Source organism: Xiphias gladius, chromosome 9 (genome assembly GCF_016859285.1).
Source record: "Xiphias gladius isolate SHS-SW01 ecotype Sanya breed wild chromosome 9, ASM1685928v1, whole genome shotgun sequence".
Taxonomy (NCBI): Eukaryota; Metazoa; Chordata; class Actinopteri; order Istiophoriformes; family Xiphiidae; genus Xiphias; species Xiphias gladius.
Genome location: NC_053408.1, coordinates 7,238,410 through 7,266,355, shown reverse-complemented (window position 1 = coordinate 7,266,355; position 27,946 = coordinate 7,238,410). Strand labels below are relative to the sequence as shown.

The 27,946-nt window shown below is 42.4% G+C and overlaps 2 protein-coding genes across 4 annotated transcripts; both read right to left on the bottom strand.

Annotated features, from left to right (window-relative positions):
- Positions 1 to 543: 543 nt before the first annotated feature.
- myoz1b (myozenin 1b) lies at positions 544 to 11,235 on the bottom strand. 3 transcript variants are annotated; one of them, XM_040134437.1, is made up of 6 exons: positions 11,022 to 11,235; positions 8,076 to 8,162; positions 3,414 to 3,580; positions 3,245 to 3,314; positions 2,927 to 3,113; positions 544 to 1,244 (listed from the first exon to the last, which is right to left on the bottom strand). In XM_040134437.1, the coding sequence occupies exons 2-6, from the start codon at positions 8,158 to 8,160 to the stop codon at positions 1,010 to 1,012; spliced, it is 744 nt and encodes a 247-aa protein (XP_039990371.1). In that variant the 5' UTR covers positions 8,161 to 8,162; positions 11,022 to 11,235; the 3' UTR covers positions 544 to 1,009. The 3 variants fall into 3 exon arrangements, with proteins under 3 accessions (XP_039990371.1, XP_039990372.1, XP_039990370.1); XM_040134438.1 differs by having other exon boundaries at positions 3,245 to 3,311; XM_040134436.1 differs by having other exon boundaries at positions 3,245 to 3,580.
- Positions 11,236 to 13,603: 2,368 nt separating this feature from the next.
- Positions 13,604 to 26,095, bottom strand: LOC120794340 (synaptopodin 2-like protein). Its single transcript, XM_040135325.1, has 5 exons — positions 25,844 to 26,095; positions 22,492 to 22,643; positions 22,080 to 22,382; positions 21,000 to 21,388; positions 13,604 to 17,279 (listed from the first exon to the last, which is right to left on the bottom strand). The coding sequence occupies exons 1-5, from the start codon at positions 25,943 to 25,945 to the stop codon at positions 14,530 to 14,532; spliced, it is 3,696 nt and encodes a 1,231-aa protein (XP_039991259.1). The 5' UTR covers positions 25,946 to 26,095; the 3' UTR covers positions 13,604 to 14,529.
- Between the last annotated feature and the right edge of the window lie 1,851 nt (positions 26,096 to 27,946).

Genomic DNA, 27,946 nt, shown 5'->3' with positions numbered 1-27,946 from the left:
AGTTCAGTGGCTCAAATCAATCGAAGCTCTCAGGAACATGTCAAAATCATCCAGGGAGTGTTAAAGTCAGCAAGTTGCCACTTTTATAAAGCAATTTTTAACCGCAGTTTTGCCTTTATTTGAAACTATGTCCGTCTATAGAGATGGGAAAGAAGAGAGGATGATGACAAGCAGTGGCATGGGTGCCAACTGGAACTGAAACCAGAAATGTTGCCGTCAGAGGGCACGCGGCGTCAGCCAATCAACCGCCGGGACACCCCATGGCTATAAGATTGTGAACTTACCTTTGAAATGTGCAAATGTGTTGAATAAACTTCAATTAAAATCCATGAAGAAAGAAGCCAAATAAGATAACCCAGTTATAACAATCCGCTCAGTGTAGTTCCATTCGTATAAAAATGAATGTGGCCGTTAAGGTTTGTAATTTGCTTGATTTGGGGAGGGGGGGTTATAATCAGATATTGTCCCACGTAGCAGCAGTTCTCCAGGATTAGCACATGCACTGTTTGCAGGAGAAGCAGTCAGGCATTCTGTAAAGGGGATCTTTATTGAATAAATACATTGTTTTAAGAGTGCAGAGTGCTTATCTGTTTCTGCTCACACAGGTCTCACATTAGCTCAGTTTGCAAAATCATATTAAGACTCATTCATCGTTGAGGGTGAAAACGTAAGAAAGCACACAGGAGACCGGGGGAGATACTTTGTCCTTTTTCCATCAAGTCATTTTCAAATTGTTTTTGTTCATTTTGTTGTTGTTTTTTTTCATGCAATTAAAGTACATTTCAACATGTGTTCGTGGGAGCTTCAGCAGTTTTAACATTGCTCATGTTGTCAGTGTATGTGGTGTAAATTATCATCTGCCTCATGCTCTCATATATACACTCATGTGAGGGCGTATTCTTCATGTATGTGTGTTTATGACTTCTGGTGCATGTACTTTTAATGTGTGTGTGTGTGTGTGTGGGTGTGTTCCAGGCTACGGTAAGCGTGCTTTTGTCCGCATGCGTGTTCACAGGTCATCTGTCTCTCCATCGAAGGGGATGTTGTCCAGGTCCATGTGGATGTGTGAGTTGTCCTCAGAGCAGACCCAGCCGATGGGTGTGCGGTTGAACGAGGGGCGTGAGCGGATGTCGGCCTGCATGGTGGGCAGAGGCTCCGGCTCCTCGGTGGCAATGTTGACCTCCGGGAGATCGAAGGTCAGCATCTTTGACGCCTTGTCGTAGCCGCCGTATGGCAGCGCCGTCCTGGGGAGAAAAAAAAGGGGGGGAAATGGGAAGCTGAGAGAGCCACAAAGAGACACGAAGTTCCACAAAGGAGTCACGGAGAGATGCAAATCGACTACCAACACCATGTCTGAGTCATTTTTGAGTTTCTGTTAGCCTGAGAGCTCCGGTTCACCGGCGCAATGTTACCGAGGTCATTTTGTGTCTCTTTCAGTCCGAGTGTCTTCCTCCTATGTAGGAGGGGTGGGGGGCCTTTTACACATCCTTGCCCAGGGGCCGGTTGTCTCATCATCTGCCGGTGGCTGGTTGTTTATTGCTCATTAAGACCCATTAGTAATTAGGAAGGATACGGCCACGCTTTTCCGCAGCATTACATCGGACGGAGATCTAGGCTTCGCATAAGATTAAGATGCTTACATCTGGAGCGAAATGTTGTCTCAGCGTTAAGCGTAACAGCACATTTCCGCATCTGAGTGACGTGGTACAGCATGTTTGGTCTGTGTCACTGCTGAGTAAAGCCATGGAAACAGGTGGGAAAGAAGTCGCTCTTACCGCTGATGAAACAGCAAACTGCTGGTCGTCATAGTGATGTGGGTTCGATCAGAATAGCTGAGACTGCTGCTGCAGCTATGACACTATAACTACATGATCAGTTTAACAATAGTGCGGTTATTTAGTGTTAAGCCACTGCTTTTGTGTTCACAGAATACCAGTATTATCTGAACACAGTTATAATATCACTGTTATACCATATTTCCATCCTATAATACTACTACTACTACACGTTTCACCTCAGTTTTCTCTCACGGTGAAACACTCAGTGCTTCTGCAGTTTGCTTTTTGAAACCTGACCCATACCACCGGTACAAACTGGTACAAGCCTCTGCTTATACCAGTTTTGACCTTTTTTTTTTTTTTAATGTATATTTTGAGTCCCCCATTTTATGGAATTTCAGCACTAAATTTGTCAGTTGTGCCTGAAACAAACTTTGTTTGTATAATTCAACATCGAAAGGAATGCCAGAGGCGATATTGTTTAAATATCAGTTATACAACTAAAAGGTTTCAGGATGGCATTTGTAGGTTCTCGCTCACTTGAACTCACAAAAGCTCCAGAAATAACTGTTTAAAGAAGAGAGCTTGAGAGACTTGAGTTCAAACCCTGCTCACTTTCTCACCTCCACACGTCTGGCCAGTCGCTTTGTGAAGTGTGCATGATTACTTGGAGTGTCAGCTTCAGATAGGTGCAGAAGTTAAAAAAATAAATAAATAAATTAAAGTGGTTGAATGTTCCTTTAAGACAAGTGAAGACATCTTCCAGAAGGGTGAGACAAAATTAACCTTTCCTGTGCTGATTCACTCTCTGCAATAATTTAATTTTACAATTTCAATATAAAGAAAATAACTCATTTCGAATACTTTTTTTTTGCGTCACAAGTACAACTTCTGATGTTGTAAACGTTGTAAAATGTGTGTGTTTGGGATTTCTGCTTTTCTGTTTTATATAAATGACAACGTTGACCAAACTATCAACAAATTAAATAAATTCACGTAAATTCAACAATTTCATTATACTTGCCTACGTCAAAATATAGTCTTCTCATTCCAGGATACAATCAGTTGTGGGTGAAAACATTTGCCGTTTGTGTGTGTGTGTGTGTGTGTGTGTGTGTGTGTGTGTGTGTGTGTGTGTGTGTGTGTACCTGTTGAAGCTCTTGTACTGAGGCATTTCCGGATGCATCTGGATGGGTCCCGGCATGCAGGCCTTCATGGTGGCTTTCAGCTCCTCGTTGCCCTTCATGGCCCGTTCCCACGGCGATACATAGGTGCGTATATACTCCTTCCTCCTCTTCTCCTTCTCCGCCTCCTCATCCACTGTCTCCTCCACCACTGAGACACACAGGGACAGGGAGGAAAAAGGGGAAGACCAGGTAGATGAGGTGGGAAATCTTAACAGTAAAGAAAGCATCTTAAATACGGAAAAGGGACAGAAAATACAAAAAGTGCATCTATGATCCTACCATCTTCTTTTGGCATCTCAGGCTTTGGTGGAATAGGGGGAGGGGACATCAGCAGGTTCTGGAGGTTCTGCTGGAAGACATAAAAGGAAGATGTAGTCTGATCCGTACACGCATGTACACACAAGACACGCAAACACACACACGCTCCCTTTCTCCTCTTCACTTTCACCATGTTCTCGTTGGTCACGATGAACTTTTCAACTCTCTGCTGCCTCATCCTGAACATCTTGGAGCCCTTGTTCTTGAGCAGGGAGAGCTCCTCCAGCATCAAGTCCTTGGGCGTCTTGATCTTGGTGCCCAGGTCTAGCTCGGAGGCCTCGGGGTCTGACTCGTCATCTGAAGGGAGGAAGGGAGAGGAGGACAAAATGAAGGGACTGGACGTGGAAGGGCTGGTGGGTGTGTGTCGAGAAAAGGTGGAAGGGAAATTGGCATGGTTTACCCATACGTTGAGAAAAACGCAGTGTCACAGTGGCATAAAGTGTACAGAATAAAAAAGCTGTAAACAGATTTTTTTTTCAATTGAAAAGTGATGTTAGAAGTTTGTTTGCAATAAGAGCAAAGAAACTACTGTATGCCTGTTTGTTACCTAATTCAATACAATATTCTTTGAATTTAAGACGGATTGAAGATTTCTGTTATTTTTGGCATTGTGAAGTTTAAAAAAACATCTTAGGAAGGGGGAAATTCTACTAAGATGCTGAACATAATCACCCCACCCCTGTTTCAAGTACTGTTCACTATTTAATAAAGGTAGTGGTACCTTTAAAAAAAATTAAATAAAATATGTACGTAAATTACATTTTCTTGGCTTCCTTTTGCCTTTAGAGTGAGCACTAAGCTTGAATTGCATTGCATTTGATATATACATCCATTCATTACCTCTATCAAGGAGGTATGTTTTTTATTTAGTTCGATTGTCCAAAAAATTAGTTTGCAAGATACATAAAAAATTACAGATTTTAGTTCAAATTTTCTTTGAAAACTCAGGCACGGTCTGACATTTTAGGAAATACTATTTTTTCGCTTTCTTGCAGAGAATTAGATTACCGGTGCCTCTGTCGTGTTTGTATGACAAATATGAAGCTACAGTCAGGACACTGTTAGCTTAGCAGAAATACTGGAAACCGAGCAACACAGCTATCCTGGCTCTGTCCAAAGGGGGGAAAAAATCCACCTACCGGCATCTCTAGAGCACACACTAATGAACACATTGTTTCTTGTTTACAAAAACCGTAGTGTAAAAAAAAGCTAAGCTTCATATTGAATGGAAAGATATGAGAGCGGTATCGGCCTTCTCATCTAACTGTCTGCCAGAAAGAAAATACGCACATTTTGTAAAATGTCAAACTGCTCCTTTAAAAAAAATATATTGTTTGTCAATTTTAAAATATAGTTTTAACATTTTCTTACGAACCACTGTACTTAGTTGAATAAAATAAACCTGGCTCATGTATCCCACAAGGACTTATCACTGTGCAGATGAACAATTTCTAAGCAGTTTTTTGTTGCTGGATTGTGGTGGTGATTTAATTGGTTTATCACCCAAAACATGTCTGATATTCCGTCAGGGATGTATCAGACTGTAAAGCAGAAATCGTATCCTATGGCTCTCATACCGTGCTTGTTGTGATGAATTACAGTCGAAACCTGTTGTGCTGTGTTAGAGGATGTGTGGGTCTGAAACCAGAGGAGTTGTAGGTGTTAGTAGGTCAAAGCAATATAGAAGAGAAGGGGCACTGGGGAATGTCACAACAGGTTTTCTGGTGGAACTGTTTATGGAGGGAAATCCTTATACCACACTGGCCTCTCTCTCTCCTCCTCCTCCTCCTCGTCCCCTCTTTGCAGTGATGGAGAGATCTGATGGATTTTACTGCTCCACAGACCTCCTCATAAAACACTCTTCTCATCCACCAGATACACTCTGATATCATTCATAACACCTGGAGTCCAGCCATAAACCAACACACACACACTCACACGAACACATCTATAAAGCGGGGAGTTGGCATTGCAATGCTGCGGAGAGCTGTTAGCAGTATGTCATAAATCAGACTTGTGCAAGTGGGTGTGTGTTAAATGTGTGTTTGTGAGTGTGTGTGTGTCTGTGTGTGTGTGAGAGAGAGAGAGAGAGAAAGAGAGAGAATAATTGAGGCTTATGAGCAGAGCGAACTCTCCCATGGGGATATTGATTAAAGTGTTAATTCAGAAGAATGTGAAACTGGAGCTGGTTGCTGACTGGGTGGAAATTGGATGGACTGACAGACGCAAGGGGTGGACAGATGGATGGATAACAAACAGAGGTACAGAGGCATGGGAAAAACGGCCAGAACGGCACAGTGGCAGGGATGATGGATAGATGAGCGGGCATCAACTGGAGCAAAATAAAGGGATAAGCAGGATAAGCTCCTGAATCGACTGACTGACTGACTGACTGACTGACAACAAACCGGTGGAAAGATACAGATGTGGCTACAGATGTGACAGCAGAAGGAGTGGTAGAAAAAATAGCAAAGGACACAAATTGGGAAAGACATCAACAGATTGTTGAATGACAGATATAAGCATGTGCACAGACACACAGAAATCAGATTGTAGGCTCAGAGACTTGCAGGGAGTATATTGTTGGTGTTTTATTAAAGTAATATATTATGCATCAAAGTTAATGCCAGGTTTGATTCTCTAACAGAAAACACAACATATTTAAACAATAATCTTTAGCCATGTTGGCATCTCTGTGAGGCTGTATTCAATCACAACAGTGTTTTTGAGCTAAATGCTAACGTCAGCATGCTAACACGCTCACAATGACAATGCTACCATGCTGATAGCATTAAGCTCAAAAAACATCTGAAGCTGGTGGCAATGTCGGTAGTTTTGAAGTAATTTAGTCGCAACCGTGAAAGTAATGGACAAATTGAAAGTTTGACCTGATGCTGGCACTAGATGAAAAGTCAGATCACAAAAATTATTACAGTTCATCCTGAGGGGGACATTAATGTCTGCACCAAATTAGATTGCAATCCATCCAATAATTGTCTCAACATTGCACAAAAAAAAAAGAAAACATCAGCATCTGGGGGGCACTAGAGATAAAGTCAGGGGATCATGAAAGCCATTAGGATTCATCCTCTGGGGACCATGAATGTCTGCACAAAATTTGATGTTCCCATCCCTAGAGACGTACCACGGACGTAGCCAAAAAATTCTTAATCTTTCCCTTCAATTTCAAGTTTCTTTTCTGCACTAAGTTAAGTGGTGGAAGATATATCCAGATGCTTAACTTTAGTGAAAGAACTGTAATAGTAAAGTAATATGTTATAATATGAGGTAAAGGTAAAATTCATATTTAATACAATACATACAGGTAAAAAAATACAGAAGTATTAACAGCGTATTGTACTTAAAGTGTCAAAACTAAAACTAATAATTATACTACATAGTATTTTATGAATATATTATAATAATATTGGATTATTTATGCAATATTGTGTAAGCAGAATTTTAATAGTGTAACTGGTTGAAATGAAGCTTTTAACTACATCATATACGCTTTGGTAATTTAATGTAGAAAAATTTATTTTGTGCTATAAACGCATCATATGTTTTTACATGTAAAAATTTAATCTGCAAAGTAACTAGTAACTATAGCTGTCACATTAAATGTAATGTAGTAAAAAGTACAATTTCCATTTGAAATAATGAAAGTAGTATAAAGCATCAGAAAATTAAAATACCAAAGTGAAGTACAAGTAGCCTAGAATTGCAGTTAAAAACTGTAGCTGTGTAAATTTACTCAGTTACTCTCCCCTGCTGACTATGCTTTTTATGGCTGCACCATCTCTTTTTATGGATATATTGCAAATGCCATCTGCATCACCATTTATATATTTCCTTAAAATTTGCCTGACACCCACAGTATTTTTTGGAAACTCTGGGATCTCCTGTAGAAATATGAATAATGTTCTGTGAGTTTGAAAAATGTTCAGCTGCATAGCAAGAGTTTGAACAGATGGACCTACTGGTGGGTCTGGCAGAGTGAAATGCAATAAACACTCTGTTTCTGGTGGGTCTTTTCCCAACAAGTTGGTCTTTTTCCAGTACGTCTCTGGAAAATCTCTGCTGCACAGGCAGTGATTTTTTGGAAAAAAACAAAGGAAGATAATGGTGTTTAGCACGAGCACCTATAGGCAATGTAGCTCAGCAAAGAAAAGAGCACCATTATAAAGTAAAGTGACAGAAAATTAGTGACTAAAACAGAGATTTACATACACTACACCAATAACCACTTAACTTCTGACAGGTGTTGTTCAAATAACTATATATCTTTAAATTCAGTTTAGTAGTTTTGGGTAAAATACCAAGACGTGAACTATTTGCCACATTTTTACAGGTTGCACGGATTCCAGTTCTGGTTTACACACAGCCTCAAACAAATATAGTGGGAATCACAGTCTGGTGACTAATGGTAACAGATTTGTGGCTGTTCTGCCATCTGATAATGAGCCGCATCCCTCTAGGAGATGCCACATGGTTGTTAGATATTGTGTTACTGCTTGGAACAAGTGGGTGTTTGTGTGTTCTTATGCAACGATATACACTGTCGCAGTTCACTTTACACACACAGATTGTTCAGATAGTAGACACCAGAGAGCAAAACTTACAATTGGATTTGACATTTACTGTGCTGGATAATCAGATCACAGGGGAGACAAAGGAAGGGCTTTGAGGAATGAGGATGGAGAGGTTCGGCAAAATGTTTCAAGATTAGATTGCTGCGTGTGAATTTGTGATCTGGATGCTGTTTGTGTGTGTGTGGGTGTGTGTGTTTTACCATTCTGGCTGACGTTGGACAGGTCAGTGATGATCTTGATGGCCTTCTTCCTCTTGTTAGAAGGGGCAGGAGTTGTGATAGGCATGGCTATAGGACAGAACAGAGGAATGATGACTCCATAATAATAATCATCATCATCATCAACTATTCAGACCTTTCATATTAGAAATGCAGCTTTTTTTATACTGAGAAAAAAAATACACTGACAAAGTCTGAAAAAAAATCAATAAAAAATATGACAATAATTCTTAAATCGAGATCCACTAAGTAGCCTTTTCCAGAGCTTTCAAATGTAGCTCACAGTCTTCACCAGTTGACAGTTTGTTGCTGAGGCAACTCCATTGCAGTTAAGAATTTTTTGTCTTAGTGCTATAGCACTTGAAGGGTCGAGAACTCAAGATTCAAAAGAAATACCAAAGTTTAATCAAATTTATTAAAATTTTAAGATTTAAAGCTACACAGATCAATATTTTTATGTTCATAAGGGATCAAATGACTATGTGATAAACCCACAAAGAATCGTCACCCGACTCTGCAGTTCCCCTTCAGGTCTACAGAGCATTTTTGCATCTTTCAGCTCGGTGTCTTGGTTGTACAACCCACAACTTTGCCATTTGGTTCTGTCTCACCATTCACATTAACTTTCCGGATGCAGCAGGCAGCTGTTTTCAGCAAAAAAAAAACTCTGATGAGACGATTGTACACTACCTGCCTTGCACCAAACAGCAGACAAAGTTACCAGCAAGGTCATAAAGAAGCATTTAGCAGCTAAAGAAGCTGATATTTCACTCAGGAGTCGGCAGAGACCAAAAGCAGAGCCAAAAGGGGAGTGAATATTGGATTTACATTTGTCAGGTGACCTGTTACATGCTGGAGGTTTGCTACTGACAGTCGACTTTTTTTTTTTTTAAATATTATGACCATGATTGTTCCCTAATCTTAACCAAGTACCTATTGTAACCTGAACAATGATTTTTGTGCCTAAAGCTAACCAAAACTTAACCATATCATTGACACACTGTCATAAACAGTGATTTGATGTCGTCCTGCCTATAAGGGCATAGCTTTTCCATGAGATCCAGAGGGAGACTATTAAAAAGTTTGCATCCAGAAGCAAGCTTCCCTGTAAGGCCTTTTTTGAAATTTGTGGTTCACCAAGCAGCAATAAATACACCAGCTTTCAGTGTCTTAAACACCAGCTAGACAGGGCTACCTCTGTTCGTGACATTAAATGCATTTTAAAATTTCAACAAAGCACCTGTTCACCATTTGTCTTTAGATGCGCTCTATCAATAAATTGACTTGAATTGACCACATACTGTAAAAGTGGTTTAATCATATATTAAGAATTATTGTCCAAATGCTAATTTGGTCTGTCTGGTCGCTAGCAGAGAGCATGACAGAATTAGCAACAAGGGCACTGGCAGGCACTGAAATGTGATACAACTAAAGTGTGAAACCTATCCATAAACATTTAAGAAGAAGGTATAAATGGATTTCCAATATATATTTGCAAATGACAAAATTGCACACCAGTTCCCAAATGCTAGAAAGCTCCAGCAGAAACCTCGCTAGGTTCCCTAACTAAGTTAAGCACACTTTTTAGTATAGTGTATAGCCTCCGCATGCCCTAGAGGACACTAATTCCCAGTGGCAGCTCATGTCTCTCTTGACTAACCACTCAGATGGAGAATGGCAGTATGTTGCAGTCTATTGAACGGGTCAAAAGCAATTATGTAATGCTGGAGGTGAGTCCCAGTACAAGAGAAAAATCTGGAGAGCCCGTCCACAGGGAGACAGTTAATGTAATTGCTTTTCATCTGCTGTAATTGAAGCTCATTTCCTAGCCGGGGATTCAGTCCTGTGTGAGCTATTTTTATGAACCCATGTTCTATACCTCTGCAATGAGTGGGACTGTCATCAGCATGAGACATCAATGTCTATATACACTGACCAGCCACGACATTAAAACCAGTTACCGGTTGTAATGTTGTGGCTGATCAGTGTATGTCTGTGTACATACAAATACACCATCACACACACACACACACACACACACACACACACACACACACACACACACACACACACACACACACACACAGATTTGCACTCAAACAGCTTTTCCTTCTGATTAATGTGAGTCCATGGCTGGAGATTACAGGTGTTTTTGGATGTTCTGGGAAATGCAAGATGGAGGGAAACGGCTGTGCTGATGGCAAATACAGGAGTTGTGTGCAAGGGCCTGGGTCCTGTTACCACCTCTCTGAGTGAAGAGGCGCTGCTGTCCCCCACAACCAGCCTGTTTTAGCTACAGATAAATCTCGAGGCGACAGCTGGGGAGGAAGGGCATCAGTAAGCACATTCCCAAATACACATGCATCCAACCCTGTGGACTAAAAACTCCACTGCCGAGGGCCACATTCCTCACCTGCCACAGTGTTAGGTAAGAAGTGGTTGAAGAAGAAGAAAGTCATCCAGATTGTTTATATATATATATATATATATATAAATTAACAGTTTACTCAAGAAATTGTCAATCTGCAATATATGTATATGCAAACTATGTATGATAAAATGTCATAAAATTTTTAATTTAAAGGCTTTCTTGAGCAATTACTGTGACTTTGGAAAAAAACAAAAAGCTCATTCTGCAATATTAAGTTGAGCATCTGCTTCTGATTCCCTCATTAATTAATTAATCTATTACACAGGCCTCCACAGGCCACATACAGGGGCTTACGCTGCAGCCAAGATCTGCTGACCACAGGAATCAAATCAATTTGACTTCAACTGGCTCCTTGTACTTAAAGAGGATACAGAATTATTTGACAACTCAGTGACCAGCAGTGCAAGATAATCCTCAAACGCTCAAGGCATGTCTGAAAGAGATTACTTTGTGTTTTATCGATGCCGTCACACACTTTCAGTTCTAAGACGTCTTACCTAAGACCCAGGTATCCACAGGAAGACACAGGTCCCAGAAGGTCCCAGAGAAAGTGTGTGTCAGAGGAAGATGAATATAGAATCCCGGGTAGATTTCTGTCCAACAGTTTGTTTTGTACTGCCTGCCCTCCTTTTCGCCCCAGAGAGAGTGAAACCCTATCGGCAGGGCTGCTGCAGTGCTATGGACCGGGCCTTGGGGGTGGGAGGAGGAGGGGTCGGGTGGGGTGAATTGAGTAGGTGGTGATGAGGGGGGTGGGTGTGGTGTTTCGAGTTCAGAAGATGGTAGGAGGTGTGATCAATTCAAATTGATGGTAAATTAACTTTATTCAATAACTTTATTTGTTAAAAACATCATAGAAAAGCTCATCTAAAAATGTAAAGATAAAACGGACTTTTCCGTTTTTGTCCAATTTCCATTTATCTGCCTCTAGAAGTCAGGTAAACAATTGAAATATAGAAGTATATCACATTTTCTTTTTCGGAATAACTAGGGCTATTTTTTTTTTTTAAAAGAGAGAAATATTTGATGTGAATAGTTGCATTTAAGATTTAAAAACTGATCCTGAAAGTCATCTGTTGCAAGTGAAATGATGCATGGATTGGCCTGTTGAGTGCAGTGAGTTCCTCCAGCTTGTGAACCCAAGAATCCCGTGTCAAACCGTCTTCAATTGCAAGGGAACAGGCGCCTTTGAAAACATGACAAACAACACAAGAGAAAAGAAAATATCCTTCCAGCAGTTACTTTCTTCCCCTGTTACCATGTTCGTCTGAGCCTAAGGGCTTTTATGCTTTTGTTGTTGTGTTTTTCTCCCCCTCTCACAGTCTCTTTGTACATCCTCCTGCACCTAGCAAACCATTGGGTATGAATAGCAGCTTCATGCCTGGCTTGTGTCAGTTATACCTGCATCAGCATGTCATTCAGTTCCTCGGCAGTCCAACACTTTTAAGTTTCAAAAACTTTTTTGTCAGGCATTTGGTCATAAAGCAAAGTGCTGGACATATGAGAATTTGAATTTGATGAAACAGTAAGGGATCACCAGAGTTATTAACATTCATCCTGTGGAAAACATGAACATCTGTACCAAATTTCACGACAATCCATCCAATGGTTGTCAAGACATTTTACTCAAAACCACATTCTCATGGTGATGCTGGGGGAAAAGTCAGGGAATCTAACTCCCAGGGTGTAGGCTGATTATCCAGATGGTTGATTACAAATTACCTTCTAGTAAAAGAGATCAGTTAATAATGAATTACAAAAAAAGTAAAGGAACTCCTCTATTCCAAAATAATAACCCGAAAATGAGCCAACAAAATGAGACTGAGGACGACCATTACTTGTAGCCTACATGACCTGACCTGCCCCTAAACCCTGATCCTTGACCCCAAACACTCGACCCAGAAACATGGTGTGAGGAAAGAGCCTCTTTGGCAGAGTCGTGACTGGAGACGGGATGTATGAGGTAATACTTCCCCTCTACTCACAATCACATTGTACAAAAGACAACAGAATTAAGAATTGAGTTTAGCACCAGGCCAAATAGCTGGAGATTAACGACTCCAAAAATAGGTGAAATGGGCTGTGTGTGTGTGTGTGTGTGTGTGTGTGTGTGTGTGTGTGTGCAGCTGAGCAAAAGAGGAATTATCAGAGATGAGGAGAGAGGAGAATTATAGATTTAATTTGGTAATATGGCCAAGAGTTAAAAGAGCCACTTCAGTCATCACTACAAGTGCAGTTACATCTTTTAAAAATCGTATTTCTAAAATCCATTGACCTAGTTCGTAGAAAAATTAATATGCTGCACACTTGAGGGATTTTTGCGTGTGTTGTACCTCCCACTAGCACGGCAGTTAAGTTTACCAGTGGACCTGAGTAGGACTAAAGTTAGCTGCTAAAGTCACCTGATCCCAGTCAAGGGTCATAGGTTAGATCCTATTCTGCGGCCATGGTTGGGTTTCACAGCTCAAAGGCCATCAGGTGGCTGTCATTAAACTGCTTTTGAACGTAGGCCAACAATCCGACAAGGACATTTTCCCAGTACACTGATCAGATATTGAAACTAAAGTACAAGGTGTAGCAAAGGGATGTATGTATTTGAAATGATTTTTTTTTATCTCTTCTCATTCAGGTGGATTACCAATCCAGCTGAATGTGTGCACGCGGTTAGGTTATAGAAAATGTATTGTAAGATATGAAAAGATCGGATATAAAATCAAAACCATAAATAGTTTTTACCTGACAGGTGTGTAATACTGCTACTGTAAATGTTACTGACATTTTACCGATGTAAAATCTGTGATGAGTCAAGGGAGGAGACCATAAACTGTGGTGGTACAACGTGTCTGGACGGGAAATCCTACAGTGCCTCCATGTGGTGACAGTTTAAAAAGACATTTTCTTGATTCCTAAACTATCGCTTTTGAAGACTGTGTATTTGATCTCAAAAATGCCTAGGAACAATTAGGCTGTTATACTACAGGCAGAAAAGGGTATAAACTAATGGGAGGAGGAGATATTGGGGCCTGGTGTGGGAGCCGGTGATGACGTGGGTGACAGAGGAAGAAAAAGAGTGACAGCTGAAGTGAGTCACGTCTATTTTTATTCAGCCGCATGTCTCTGTGTGAAAGAATCACAGCTAAACAGACACATTATACCTCTCTTCTTCCATATCAACAGATCAGAAATCACGTCTACTGTAAAAGGCTTTTTCCCTTCTTCACGACAGCTTCACGACTCCTGGCCCTATGAAAAACTAGAGAAAACAAAGCAGACACCGCTGCAGAGTGCAACTAAAAAAAAGACACTCAGAATAATCAAATGCAAATCCTTAGAATATATATTACAGAGGTGGTATTACAGTAGTAGTAGCTACCTCAAATTTGTTAGTACTTCAAATTTTCTGATATGATATTCTTGGATGGATGCAGGTACTGCATAATGTTTACAGATTGTGAAGCTATAAATCAAATCTGTACCTTTTACACCTCAATCAGACATTGTTTCTATTATGTCACTTCATCAGTGCCTCCATCTTTTTCCCATCCTCGACTACATCTCTCTTACAACAGTCTCGTCTTTTCACATCCTCTATTCTTCTTTTTTATGTTTAAATTTAATTCTCTAATCCTTCAATAAAATATTTACAGAACCTTATTTTCCATTTTTTCCTTGGATCTCTTCCTGTCCTTTCAGTCTACAGTTGATCTCCATTTTTTTTTAACCTTTCTCAGGTTTCCACTCCACATTTCCTTTGCAAAACACAGTGTTCCCTTAAACTATAACAAAATGCGTAGGATAAACGAGCCAACAAGATTAAATGTTAGTGGTAAAATGCGCTACAAATGTGGCCAATCCAAACAGATCTTGTGATAAAATGTGGCTGATAGAACCCCAAGCTGCAGCCCTGAATAACAACATTACAATACTAAAAACACATTGACTTATTTTAAAAATGTGGCTCCCTGTTCCCATAGAGCCCTGGTTTCTTATGTCCAGACCAGAATCTGTTCAGTGCATAGTGGATCCAGGGCGCCAGACGCAAGGCTGTAGACCCAGATTGGAAGTGCTGAACCTGGGCCTGGGTACCCTGGTAGGCTGAGTGCTGCTGAATGCTGGCTGAGAGGCACCATTGGGAGACATGGGACTCAGATCTGGAGTACTCTTGAACTCCCTGTTGGCCTGCGCAGCGTTGGAGGGCTGAATGTGGGAGAAAGTAGGGGACTGGACGGGGTTTTGAGCAGGAGCAGAGGAGAAGGTGGGGAGCTGAGGGAGTGGGGCGGTAGGAGCAGGAGGCAGTGGGGGAGACAGGGGGGCAGTGGCACACTGAGGTTGGTAAGGTTTGGGTTGAGGCTGATAGGGTTGGTAGGGGGCAGGAGCAACTGTGGGTGGAGGTGACGTGACATCAGAGCGCCAAAGCGGCTCTCCGAGAGTCGTAGCTGATCGAGGGACGATAACTTTGAGGGCAGGCCCTGTTGCTGTTGGAGGGGGCGTGGAGAAACGCTTCACCTCGTATACTCGTGCAGTTTTCTCAGGACCACCTGACATTCCTTGCTGGTGCTGCTGATAGGTGGAGGTGTCCTGGGTAACCCCGCCCCCATAGCTGAACAGGGAGGAGTTGAGCTGGTAAGGCTGGTGGCTCATAATGTCCACAGGCTTGATGCCCGCTTTCTGCCTTTTAGATCCAGCTGGCACAGATTTTTTTACCTCAGGCTTCTTCTGGGCCTTTGGAGGGCAGGAGGGGGAGAGGAGGGGGTTGTAGCTGATGGGAGGTGGAGCACGGATGTTGGGGGAGTACTTCCAGGTGGCAGGAAGAGAAGGGGTGGGTGAGGGCTCCCTTGTGTGGGCAGGAGAGTAAGGTGCTGCAGCAACAGAGGGAGATCGCTCAACAATGTACCGATCCATCCTGTTTTGTCTGCGGGCAAACAGTTGACCTCCCTTCCCTTCCAACTGTGGCACCTGAGGGGTTTGCGGTTTTGGGGCTACAGGGGGTGGCCTGGGTCCTCGCTGAGCCTGCATGAAGTTGCATGCCTCTGCCCCCAGCCTCAGCCAGTCCTCCTCGGGCCCTGACTCATGCCCAGCCTCCCCGCTGGGTACAACTCCAGATTCAGCACCGGGGGTTCTCCCAAAGTGGTCATCCATGTTCTGGACCATGGACAGCAGGTCTGGGTTTGGAGAAACATCTTTGTTCTGGACTGCACTAAACATTGGCTTCTTGTTGCTTCGACGATGGGCATCGTGCAGGATGCCGGTGCGAGCGGCAGGGACAGAGATGCGTTGCTCACGTGTCACAAGTGAATCAGCAGCAGGAGCCTGGGGAATGGATGCAGTTGCCATGGCAGCATGGGGGCCAGGAGTCACTGCACCTGTCATGTTGATGTAAGGGTGGACGGACGGAGAAGGAGAAGGCTGGATGGGAGGAGGAGGACGGGTGGGTTGAGCATGGAAGGAGACCTGATTCAGATCAGAAGGGTGTGGTGGGGAGATGGGAGAAGCAGAAATGCAAGTGGAGGGAGGTGGGTATGTAGGAGCAGGAGGAGAAGGAAATGGCTTTGGAGCTGGAGGGGAGAAAGGTTGAGCAGGGGATGGACAGACTGCCGGATCTTGAGCTGCAGAGGGAGAGAATGGGGTGGAAGGGGAAGCATGTACTGCAGGCGGAGGAGAAAATATGTGTGGGTTTGCACGGGGCTGGGCGGAAGGTGCAGAAGACAGAGAGGAGGGAGGCGAGAGAGCTGAGGTTGGGGAGTTAACATGAGTGTTGCTGTTGTTATTTCTTGGAGGGATGTACAGAGAGGTGCTAGACACCGCTCTTCTCGCATCTGGCCCTGATGGATGGCGATTAGGTGGGATAGTCACCATGGAAACAGCCGCCACAGGTTCGGTCGCCATGGTTACGGCCGTGGGTTTGGGTTGAGGAGGGCGAAATATCACCGAGGTTACAGATGCACGCGAAGGGGTAGGGCCAGGGGTGAAGGGACGTGCAGTACGGTTAAGAACACCTGCATTAGGACTGAAGCTGGTGTTCAGGTGATGGTCTGAGTCAGTGATTGGGCCAGGACTAAGATTAGTGTTACGACTGGGATTAGAGTTGCCGTGTTGCCCATTTTGATTTGGAAGGGGTGTCTGAGAGGGTGGGCTCAGAACAACACTAGCTCGACTAATAGCTACCGACCCCCCATTGGTCAGAGCCACAGCAGGAGACATGTGTGCAGGGTAGTTACTGATTGGCTGCTTCGTGATGCTGCTCTCCAGCCTTGAACCCTGATAGGCGGAGCTCTCCGGCCCTGAGACCTCCAACCCTGGGCTTTGATTGACAGAGGTCACAAGTCCTGGCATTTGATAGGCTGAGATGTCCAGCCCTGGGCTGTGATTGGTTGTTGGTGTTGTTGGAGTAGTTGGAGTGGTTGATGGGCAGGCAGAGCTTCTCCTGTCCAGCAGGTCTAGATAACCAGTATCCCACGTAGGGTCAAATGATGCTGACAATCCCTCTTCATCAACTTCTGAGCCACTTAGGATGGAACTTCCTCCTTCCTCCTCTGTCTCGCCTCCTGTCTCCCCTTCTGTCTCCCCTCCTCTATCTCCTTCCGCTTTGCCGAAGCAGGTCAGCGTGTACTTCTTGGCCCTCTGCCGGCGTTTCTTGAACATAAGCACTCCTTTCGAGTTGGGGTTGGGAGCATCAGTCAGCAAAGAGGCAATAGAGCGGCATTTAGTACGAGCTTCTTTCACCTGTTTCTCCACCAAACTCTCCCCACGCTGTAACTCTGCAGGACAGGAAGAGGGAAAGAGAGAGGGGGTAAAATAAATGTGCTGAGAGGGCGAAGGAACAAAGCAGAGAACCAGTAATGGGATTTTTGATGAATACATTACAAGGCACAAGCAACAAATAACAGAAACAAAACAGTGTGATAACCCTTCACTGACTGTGAGCAGTAGCTGATTTAGACAGTATTATCACAGCAAGGAGCTACAATGAGGATTACCAGTGACAGACAGGAGTGTGTGTTGTGGATTTAGAACAAAGAATTCCAGCTGCTCTCCAGACTTGAGTCACAGGCACTCCAGGAAGGTTAGATCAAAGTATCGCTCTTACACAAATTCTTGTTTGTGCCTGTGTGTGTGTGTGTGTGTGTGTGTGTGTGTGTGTGTGTGTGTGTGTGTGTAGATATTGTGCACGCCAGCATGTGTACATTTCTGTCTCTCTGCTTATTCCAAGGCTATTTGTGTCTTTTTAGTATCTTGGCTTACCTCACATGAATATCCTCACAACATAACTATAGTCTGATGCTGTCATACCAAGGCATAACAAACAATAATACCAAAATCAAACATGATATTTCTGTTCAGAAATTTCTATTTCCATTACTTAATGCCACCAAGTCATCAGGATTCAGGAGACTATGAATGTCTACACAAAAAGTCATTCTAATTCATCCAATATCTGTTGAGATATTTCAGTCTAGACCAAAGTAGTGGCACTGAAATAATTTGTAACTTTTGCCATTTTTTGCATTATGTATCTGACCCATGCTAAGCAAAGTAGCTTCGTCAAATTGATAAATCACTACAATATAGACACATCAATTTATGTAATTTGTCTTTAAAGCATAAAACCACAAAATGAGATGCACAATCACAAGTACTGACTTACTAACTCATCCTCACATCTAAATCATTTCAACATTAGGATCATCAGTCAATTCCATTTGTAAAACAATGACAAATAACCTAAATGCTCAATTTTCTATGGTGCTGACAAGGCATGGAAATTAGATAATTCCTCTTAATCTGAAAAAGAAAACAAAACTGATATGCATCACCTCTAACGTGAGTAAATATGTGTGTAAATGAAGTTATGCGCACATAAAAGTGTTTTAATGTGTCTTACCTGCGTACACAGTGTGTGGGACTGTGTGCCGACCTGCGTCTGAACCTGAAAGAGATGTGAGGTCCCTCATCTCACAAGCGTGAGTGTGTGTGTGCGTGTCCTTAAACTCCCTCAGACCCTCCCACAAACACGTTTACAGTGTTCAGTTCTGCACCGAATGGGGAACCGTTCAGTCTCTGTCTTCCAGCTCTTCTCTAAGGCCACAGCCCATGTAAAGACCTTTGTCTCTGTCCAGCAACCAAAACCAACACATGATGTCAACCCACTATTCCTGTCTGTCTGACAGGCATCAAACACCTGTCCAGTCTCACACACACACACACACACACACACACACACACACACACACACACACACAAGGACAGGAAGACCCCTCACCAGAGGATGTTTCGACAGCAGCGTCATTGAGTGTATGTAGATGTGTGTTTTTGTGTGTGCATATGAGTTCATAAAGCCAATTATAGGTCATAAAGAGGAGTGTGGTCATATCTCTTTGCTGAAGTACTCTCTGCTGCTGACCTAACCACCACTGCACACACGGACTCACAACTCTACAGCAGCCAGTCTAACAGTCCCATATCCAAAGCCAAAAGGCAATGTGTGTGTGTTTGTAATGCGAGAAAGGGCAGGTCCCTGGACACCTCACTCATCATTCATCCTATAGTAAAGCCCCAGTTTAAGTCCTTTAGCCCTTCAGCTTCTTGTACCAGACAATGGATCCTTCATTACTGCAACAATCACTCATATGAAGTCACAGCTCAGTCAGTGCATAGCTATTCAGTTTGATCAGCTGTGATCACCATTGCCTTGTTGAGATGATGATGAAGTTAATCAGGTCAATAGAGGTCAATAAAACTTTGTGAGTTTAAAGAAACTGGTCAACATTTTGGGAAATGCACTTATTTGCTTTGAGGGAATTATTTATTTACTTATTTGAATTGGTGAGAGTTAGATGAGAAGATTGATATCACTCTTGCAAATTTTCATTAAATAAAGCCCGGTAAATAGCCCCTCATAAAAAAATTGTAGTTTTTAGAATTTGTTTTTTGTACAGATTAAGCAAACGAGACATAACATGTTTATTAGTGAGCCTCAAAAGGTGCAGGCTAGGTGTTTCCCCGTGTTTCTAGTCGTTATGCTAAGCTAAGCTAAATTCCTCCAGGTTATAGCTTCGTATTTACCCTATAGTTATACGAATGGTATCAGTCTTCTCATCTTATTCTCTTCTCATCTAACTCTAAAGCAAATAAGCATTTTTCCCCAAAATTTCAAACTACTCCCTTAAAATTACACCTCAGTATAAGACAGCCATTATTTTCAGGTCTTCATCCAGTTTTTTCCAACCATTTTTGCTTAATACCTTTTTTGCCCCCTTAATACTCTACTTGTAACCCCTTGCTGAAATTTAACCTTCCTAGATCATTTCATGTGAATGCTTTCTGAGGCCTGCAAAGATAAAGCTATACAGTATTTCAAAAGCGCACACACATACCGCGATTTGCACGTACACACACACAATCAGGCAAACGCAGAAACATGCTAATTCATACACCACATATTCAGCTGTGTGGCCTGTAGGTCTAAGTCAGAGTTGCGTCCGGTCCGTCAATCAGAACCTCTAATGCCTATAAATACAGCCAATGAGGCAAATGCCCAGAATACTGACAGAAGAGATAGACTGCTGTTTCAGGGGACAGAAGGGGGGCGGGGGGTACCTCTGTAAGTATCTGGTATATCTTACGCAATCACCACCAGCATGTAATTGTAACAGGATGCTCCAGTTACAGAAAATAACCACTAGAGGGTGATCTAGCTAAAGACTTAAACTGCTAAACTGCAGAGGACGCCTTTGGAGACACCAGGGGGAATCTTTGGAATTTAAATTAAGAAGTGAAAACACTATGGTCACGAAGAAATAGCTGCAACACCATGGGAAACTAGAGATGATCTTACAGTTGGTTAGCAGCTGGTTTCATATCCTCAATGTCCAACTAAACAAATCCACGTCCAGTATCCAAAGTGTATTTAGCAACAAGTATTGGTTGGAAATGTGATGGGTGGAATTGATAAACACTTCCATGGCATGCTGTAAATTAGCTTTCTAACATCAATTATACATTGTTTTTGTTATGTTTGGTATAATTACCCTACACAAATAAGATCATGGCAGCCTCTAACTTATCTGACCGGTGTGGCTCCTTCCAATTTATGACTATTTTTTTCATTAACCCTGTTTTTTTGCTCCTCAAACAGGACTTCTTAGCTTCTTGCCATCGCCTGTTACTTGAGTGTATTTGTGTTTTCTTTGACTTTACACAAGAGAATAAACATGTTGGAAGGGATTTTTCCATCATCTTTTTACTTATTCCAAAATTTTGATTACAAAAAACTCATGTGAATGTAATAACATGTATATTTGTATGTATGAATTGATCAAAAATTTTAATGGCTTACTGTTCTCAAAATGTATAAGTACATGACTTTGTATGTTTTTTTTCTTTTTTTTCCTTTTTCCTTGTATCTTTGGTTTCATTTTTTGAAAACTTCATTACCTGTATTGGTGCACTGTGGTTTTGTTATGAAGATGTATACTCACTGGCTTGCCGTGCTTTATCCATGTAGGTGGTGGAGAGCTCATCACTGACGGGGGTCTGCTGTGGTCCTACCATGGGCACCAGCTGTTTACTAGAACCCAACAACAGAGCCTCTTTCGCCCGTTCAGGAGACACTAGGGGTGGGCAGGTCAGCCCAACGCAGCCCCCGGCCTCCTGGAAGCCACTGTCACCTTCTCCCTCCGCTTCCACCAACCCCTGATCGGGGGTCGGGGTGAGTGTGTGAGGGGTCAGAGTATGCGGGGTGTGTGCTGGAGTGGTCCACTCTGTCTGGAGCGCCTGGTAAACTAGCTCTCTGCGAGGGACGCCAGCAAGACACTGACCATCCCACGGTCCCTGCATGGAAACCCCTGCATCTGTGGCACTCTCATACCTTAGAACAATGAGAGAACGCAGCAAAGATTATAGTTTTTGAACATTTGAGACTGAAAGCTTGCCATGGTAGTTAGTGGACCACATACAATGTAACTTTGACATTTTGGATTTGAATCTAATCTTAAATTCCAGATCATACTTCTCTCTCTGTTTCCATTTTTGGAAAAGGAGTGATGATTTATTAAAGACATTACAAAAACTCTTGAAAAGAACATGAGTAGCCCTTACTACAGGATAGGAAAGCAGTAAAGAAAAGTAAATAATTTGTCTGATCTTTTTGGTTCAAACTAGGGTAAGCCTTCTATCCAGAGAGCCACTGTCTGGTCCCTGAGCTCCTAGTCCACCAGCCTCAGCCGGACAATGTATTATCTAGAAAATTTCCTTCATTAGTCCTCATAGAGTCCTGAAACATTACGCTTGGGTTTTCTGTCCATATACAAAATTAAACTGATATCTGATGCCTGATAAAATAACATTTAGTTAGTATTCAACAATGCAGCCTCTACAGCTAAGGTTCATGGGAGTTGTAGTTGTGTAATGCTAACAAAATTTATTTTATTTGACTGTTGAATATGTACAAACTCTAGTATGATGTTACAGCTTTTTAGAAAAAAGTAATAAAAGAAACCTTCTATAGCAGTATACATTGAACAAGATGTGCGGAAGGACTTAAGGTCTCCGTCTCTCACCCACTCATCTCGGAGGTCTCCTCCTCTTCCTGGTTATCATGGCGTGCAGGAGAGCGTGCATGAGGAGGTGTGCGGCGTTGGCGGCGGTGAGTTTGTGACTGTGTGTCTGCGTCACTGTCTGTTTCTCCGTAGTAGGCCTCGCTGTCTGGAGGTGAAGTGATGCCTCTGGGTATCCCGGTGGGGGAGAGGATGGAGGGACAGTGGGAGGGCAAGGGGTCTGCGGAGGGAGACAGGACCCTCATGGAGGAGCGGGGCGATGCAGAGCGACCAGAGTTAGATGAGGAATGGAATCCAGAGGGGACCCTGGAAAAATACATACATACAAAATGAAAAACATGCATCATTTTGTATGATATGGCTTCATGTCACAAGGTGTCCAATGTACTGTATGTGTGTGAGTCCATGCTCTGACCTTTTAACCCTCAGGCTGAGTGTAGCACTCTCTGTGTCTATGAGTCTCATGGCCTGACCATGACTGAGCTCTGCACACATATGGTCACCAATGGCAACCACCTCATCATGCTCCTTCAGTCCAGCTCTGCAGGCTTTGCTGCGCCTGCGTACCTGCAAAGAGGAAAGAGGTTAATAACACATTAACACATAGAAGCACAGTAAACATACTTATTTGGCCATAAAGCATCCAGTTTCCCACCAAATCTTCACCTTCCATTGGCTATTTAACTCTTTAGACCAGTGGTTCCCCACCTTTTGCACCTCTGACCCCTTATAACGACCCCTTTCTTGAGTGCAAGTCCTGTAATCACCAGGAACAGTTCAGAATTTAATGCCCGAACCTTCATAATATGGATATTCTGACTTTGGCGACTCCATATAGTATTATCCATCCCCCAACATTTTATCCAACCAGGGACACTGAGAATGAATGGGCTGAGAGCGACACAAATACTGCACTGGTTTTCACAAGGATTGTTTAATTTTTATGCAAACATATTTAAAGATGCTATAATCACATAAACATTCCACACACGGTGGCTTAAAAGGCCACGAAAACATATCTTCTCAATCAGATTCTTACTGTGGGTGATGGGGTCCTGCATGAACTGCAATTTTCTGACAAAGTTTGAACAGTTTAATATATTTAATATGAGATGGGGTTTTTTTTTGTATTTGTTTTGTTTTGTTTTTCTGTGATCTTCACACATATCTGTCAACCAATAAGGATTTAGCAACATTTGAATCAGAGGAATCAGAAATGTTTGTTCATATTGCCAGTCCACACTCTATTAGATCTGATCAAACCACATCCACACAGTCCAGATATTAACTAAATGTTTGAGTGTTAAACTCAATAAATAATAAGTGAGGGTTTTTTTTTTTCTAAACTTTAACTTAGATTTTTGCATATTTGATCACTAATATTTAACATCATAGAGAAGTACTTAAGATCTGACGAGGTTTTCAGGGGCTCTAAACTCTACACTAGGTAACCATCTCAGCAGCCATATTATGGGCAGTCATCAAGACCTTATTCTGTAGACCTCCTGTAAAAGCAGCTACAGCAGCTTTGCTCTATTGGCAGCTATCACTGTCCCCGTATCAGAATAACTCGTGAAGTCACGCAGCTGTTGCCGGAGGTCGCTAAGAGATGATGTCATGGGATCCTTCAGGAAGTATGACTGTCGGGGGTGGGTGATGGATGGGATAGATGGGAAGGCAAGTATTCTTGTCCGCTAGATTTCAGTTTCCTCCAGAAGAAAAAGATAAGGCCCTCCCATCTGTCTCCTAACACATACACGCTATATACGAACACCTTATCACTGCTGAAGGGTGAAAATGTTGAGTGTTCCAACACCTACTTGGACTCTAAAGAGGACACAGTTTTTCCCTTTATCATTGCTCTTGACCCATTAATCCCATTCCACCGTCACAGGAACACATGCAAGGACAAGCTATCTATCTCGTACTTTCCCACTCAGGCAAATGTACACACACACACACACACACACACACACACACACACACACAAACACACAGAGCAAAAGTGAACATCATGAAAGAGGGGGTTTGAACAGCTGCATCACCAGTCCGGACCAAGGGGCATGCCTGTCATTCACCATATGTTCCCCCCCAAACCCAAAATAAAACCTCGCAGGAAAATCAACCACATTCCTGGACAGATGAAAAAAGACAGGAGCCAGTGTGATGTAAAAAATAATAATAATTACACAATTAGGTTTAAACACTTCAAGAGACAGGAAAACGAAAGTGTGAGTGTGTGTGGTTCTAAGTGTGTGTGTGTGTGTGTGTGTGTGTGTATCCATATCTTTATGTGTGAACAAGAGGCCTTTTTTCCATGCTCAGCTTCCAGCTCCTCTTAAAAGAGCTATTCTGATCTTCTAGTTTGCACTCTATTCCCAACCAGGCTTATCTGAGGTATGCCCAACCACACAAAAACACACACACACACACACACACACACACACACACACACACACACACACACACACACACACACACACACACACACACACGCAGACAACAGGTTACACACAAACAGAAACAACCAAGAGGAAGCAGACACTGGTCAAACTCTCATTAAAGGTGATCTTATCTGCTTGAAAACCCTGGATAAAGAGAGGTCTTTTTTGCCAGAGCCACTCTGCCTCCATTTTGAATCAGAGGTTATGACAGCTTATGAATGAGTGGCCAACTTTTAATGTCAATGTGAGCGAGGTCACATACATCCTCGCCAGAATAACTTTTCTTATTAGAGACAACATTCTGGTCTGTCAACAAATATAAACACAGACACAAAAAGATTTTGGAGAAACCAAACTAAATATGTGACAATGAGAAAACTCATACAAGTTCATTATTTACTGTTTATACGTTCACAGTAGACGCATTCATGTGCACAACTACAAACACACGCAAACACAGCATCAGCGCAATACAGAGTTTATATGCATGCTCACACACGTACTATACATTAACCTATTTGAAAGAAACCCCTACTAACTTGGCTACTGTATGATCGCTGTCAGGATGCACTAATGAGTCCACGGGTTCATACTGTTCTCTGAACCCCAAATCCAAACTCAGATATAACAGGGAAGGGTAAAACTGAGGTTGTGGCCCATATATATAAGAAAATTGTACTCGTAAGTATATCCTAGAGGTACTGTTGCATGAAGCATAAGAAAGATGGTCAAAGCTACTCAAGTAACGGTAGAAAAGTGGCACTTTTCTGACTAAAATCTCTTAAATACAGAAGTTTAATGTGAAAAGACACCCTGATTGATATCCTAATTATAACCATTTCAACGTGACTTTGCCCGTGAGACTAATCCCTCTCCAGTTCAGTGAAGAAATATCATTCATGCCTTCCTAAAACTAGTTGAGAACCACCTATAAATGAAAGTAAAATTACTGACATCAGTATGTACTCACAAAAGTAAAGGTATGTGAAAAAGTTACAAAAGTAGACCAACAAAAGCACCTAGTATTTAGTTATTTTACACTCTGGACATACCTCCAAATACCAGAGATTTAAGTGTATTGGTGCCACCAATGCTATGAGCGACTGATTTATTTTTTCTAATTTTATTCAGACTATAAAGTTTCTAAAAAAAGCTGGGACTAAAAAAATAGCAAACCACAAGGTCTGACCATCAGACCTTAATTAACTAAGGTTAATTAACAGCTGCAATCTCTATTAAACCCAGCTACTCATGTTACCACCTTGGTGGTATGTCTTGTCTGCAACGTGCTGTATGCACACACACAAATAGGATTCACTGTACCTTGGCCACCTGTAGAGGCTTTTGCTGCTCTGCTCCTCCCTGCAGCCTGAAGCCCCACGGGGCTCCTCCTGAGAGGGAGACCACAATCTCCTCCGCTACCATCCCAGCTCACAGCCTGCTGTGTGTACGAGGGTGTATATGTCGCTCTCTCCTCCTTCAGCTCCTCAAACTCTGCGAGAATCAATGAGCGAGTGTGAGGCTTCTGTCTCCCTGTGACCACAGCTAATCACTCCACCCATGAGGAGACAGGGGGTGGCTGGCTTTCATCTGGAATGCTGTGTCGGAGGGTGGGCACTCGGGAGGGTGAGAAGGGGCAGAAGTGTGTGTGTGTGTGTGTGTGTGTGTGTGTGTGTGTGTGTGTATGTGTGTGTGTTTATCCTTCCTTGCATTCAACACTTGCCATGTCACTCTCAAGCACTCTGTACAGGAGGGGATGCTTGTTGATATACCCTCCCGAAATAACCACCAGCACCACTCCCTCTTTGACCCCCAGCTCAGCAAGCCTGGTGAGCAGCCATTGCTTGCAGATTTGTCTTCATTTACCCACAGTACCCCAACCTTAGAGCACAGAAAGGGGATGTGAGAGGGAAATATTTTAGGAATTTCAGTTGGTTTCCTGTCTATACATTTTATCAGCTTCAGAGTGGGTCCTAGAAGGAGTTGTCCTCCAGTGGAGGAAATATAATTTCTGAGCAAACCCGGTTGCAGTGTTGGACAAGATGATGAATAGTGGCTTTCAGGCTGCTGCGCATCAGCTTCAGCACCTCTGACCTTGCAGAATAAAGGTGAGGGGTTACAGAATTGAGGTAGCCAAAATGACTTGGCCCAACGCCATCAACTCATGCCAGATTTGTGATGAATAGCACACTGGAATATTTTCAAATTTGGGCTGATTCCAAAGACATTCTGGCTCTAAGTCCCGTCAACTGAAAGTGAATCCCAGCTCAAACAGCTTCACGTTTCCCCCCCGAAAATGTGAAAAAAAATCTGGCAGTTATACAGTTTATTGGCATGAGCTTTATTAAATTTGGTGGAGCTGGAAGACAGCCGCATGTGCCGACGCGTTGGCACAACTGACCCATTTCAGATGACTACCTCTTATCACATTATTATATGTATAATAATTATTATTATTTTAAAGATGACTGGCAGTATCAACATAGCCCTAATGGCTTTGAGGGCAACTTAAAAGAGCCAAGAAGGCTCTGTTTCCATGGCAAACCTAGTGTGAACATATTATCAATGTTTCAAATGTAAAAGTCTCAATTTCACGTGTTGAATTTGGACTGCCCATCTGCCCCTGCCTTGTGCGAGTTATGTACTAGTTACAAATTACCTCCTCCAAAGCTAGATAAAAAAAAAAAGTGAAAATCTTCTTCTTCTTTTTTAATGGTGGGTGCCAACCAAAATTAAACAACCTTACCGCCACCTGCTATGCTGGAGTGTGGACCATAGTTAAAAATTAAATCAAACAAGCATCCTTCTTTCAGAAGCATACTTTTAAGGCACTGACATAATACGTGACCCACACTGGCATTTGTTCACACAGGCCAGATGAGGTTTTAGCTATTAGATGTAATGTTTTATTTAATCTTGTGTGTCCCAATCTCAGCCTTGATCTCGTGGCACTTCTGCCTAAACTGATGAAAATGAAAATGTTGCCCTGTCCTTGCCATATCCCAGCTACTGTATGTTGCCAGTGTTTAGTAATGTCGCTCCTTATTATTCCCTTTGCTTCTGCTTTGCGAAATGAAACCTCCATGGTATGTTCATGTTTTGAAATCTGAATGATGTTTCATATATTTCATACATTATGTCCTGTCTAGTCTGGGATGAGAATGCTGACTAAAGTCTGAACACAAAACGACCTTGTCTAGTTTCATCTGTTGTACCCACGGTAAGGACGTTGCATGATGTTCTTCTTTTAATAGCTACTCTTAAAGCTGGAATGGTGAATGAAAATCCGGTTCTTCCATTTGGATCTATATCTACACATCACTGTCAGCTGCAACCTAATTTTTACACAATGTTTGAAGCCTTTCTTCAGCATACACCGACACGTTTCCAAAACCTTGGTCTAACTGACTATACCCCTGTACATTT

Coding starts and splice junctions, on each gene's coding strand:
- myoz1b (XM_040134436.1), bottom strand. CDS start 8,160: ATGCCTATCACAACTCCTGCCCCTTCTAACAAGAGGAAGAAGGCCATC. Junction 3,581..8,075: donor GTCCAACGTCAGCCAGAATG/GTAAAACACACA, acceptor TCCTCCCTTCAG/ATGACGAGTCAGACCCCGAG. Junction 1,245..2,926: donor CAGTACAAGAGCTTCAACAG/GTACACACACAC, acceptor TTTTCTCCCCAG/GACGGCGCTGCCATACGGCG.
- LOC120794340 (XM_040135325.1), bottom strand. CDS start 25,945: ATGGTAGCGGAGGAGATTGTGGTCTCCCTCTCAGGAGGAGCCCCGTGG. Junction 22,644..25,843: donor AGCCTCTACAGGTGGCCAAG/GTACAGTGAATC, acceptor TCCTCTTTGCAG/GTACGCAGGCGCAGCAAAGC. Junction 22,383..22,491: donor CTCAGCCTGAGGGTTAAAAG/GTCAGAGCATGG, acceptor GTATTTTTCCAG/GGTCCCCTCTGGATTCCATT.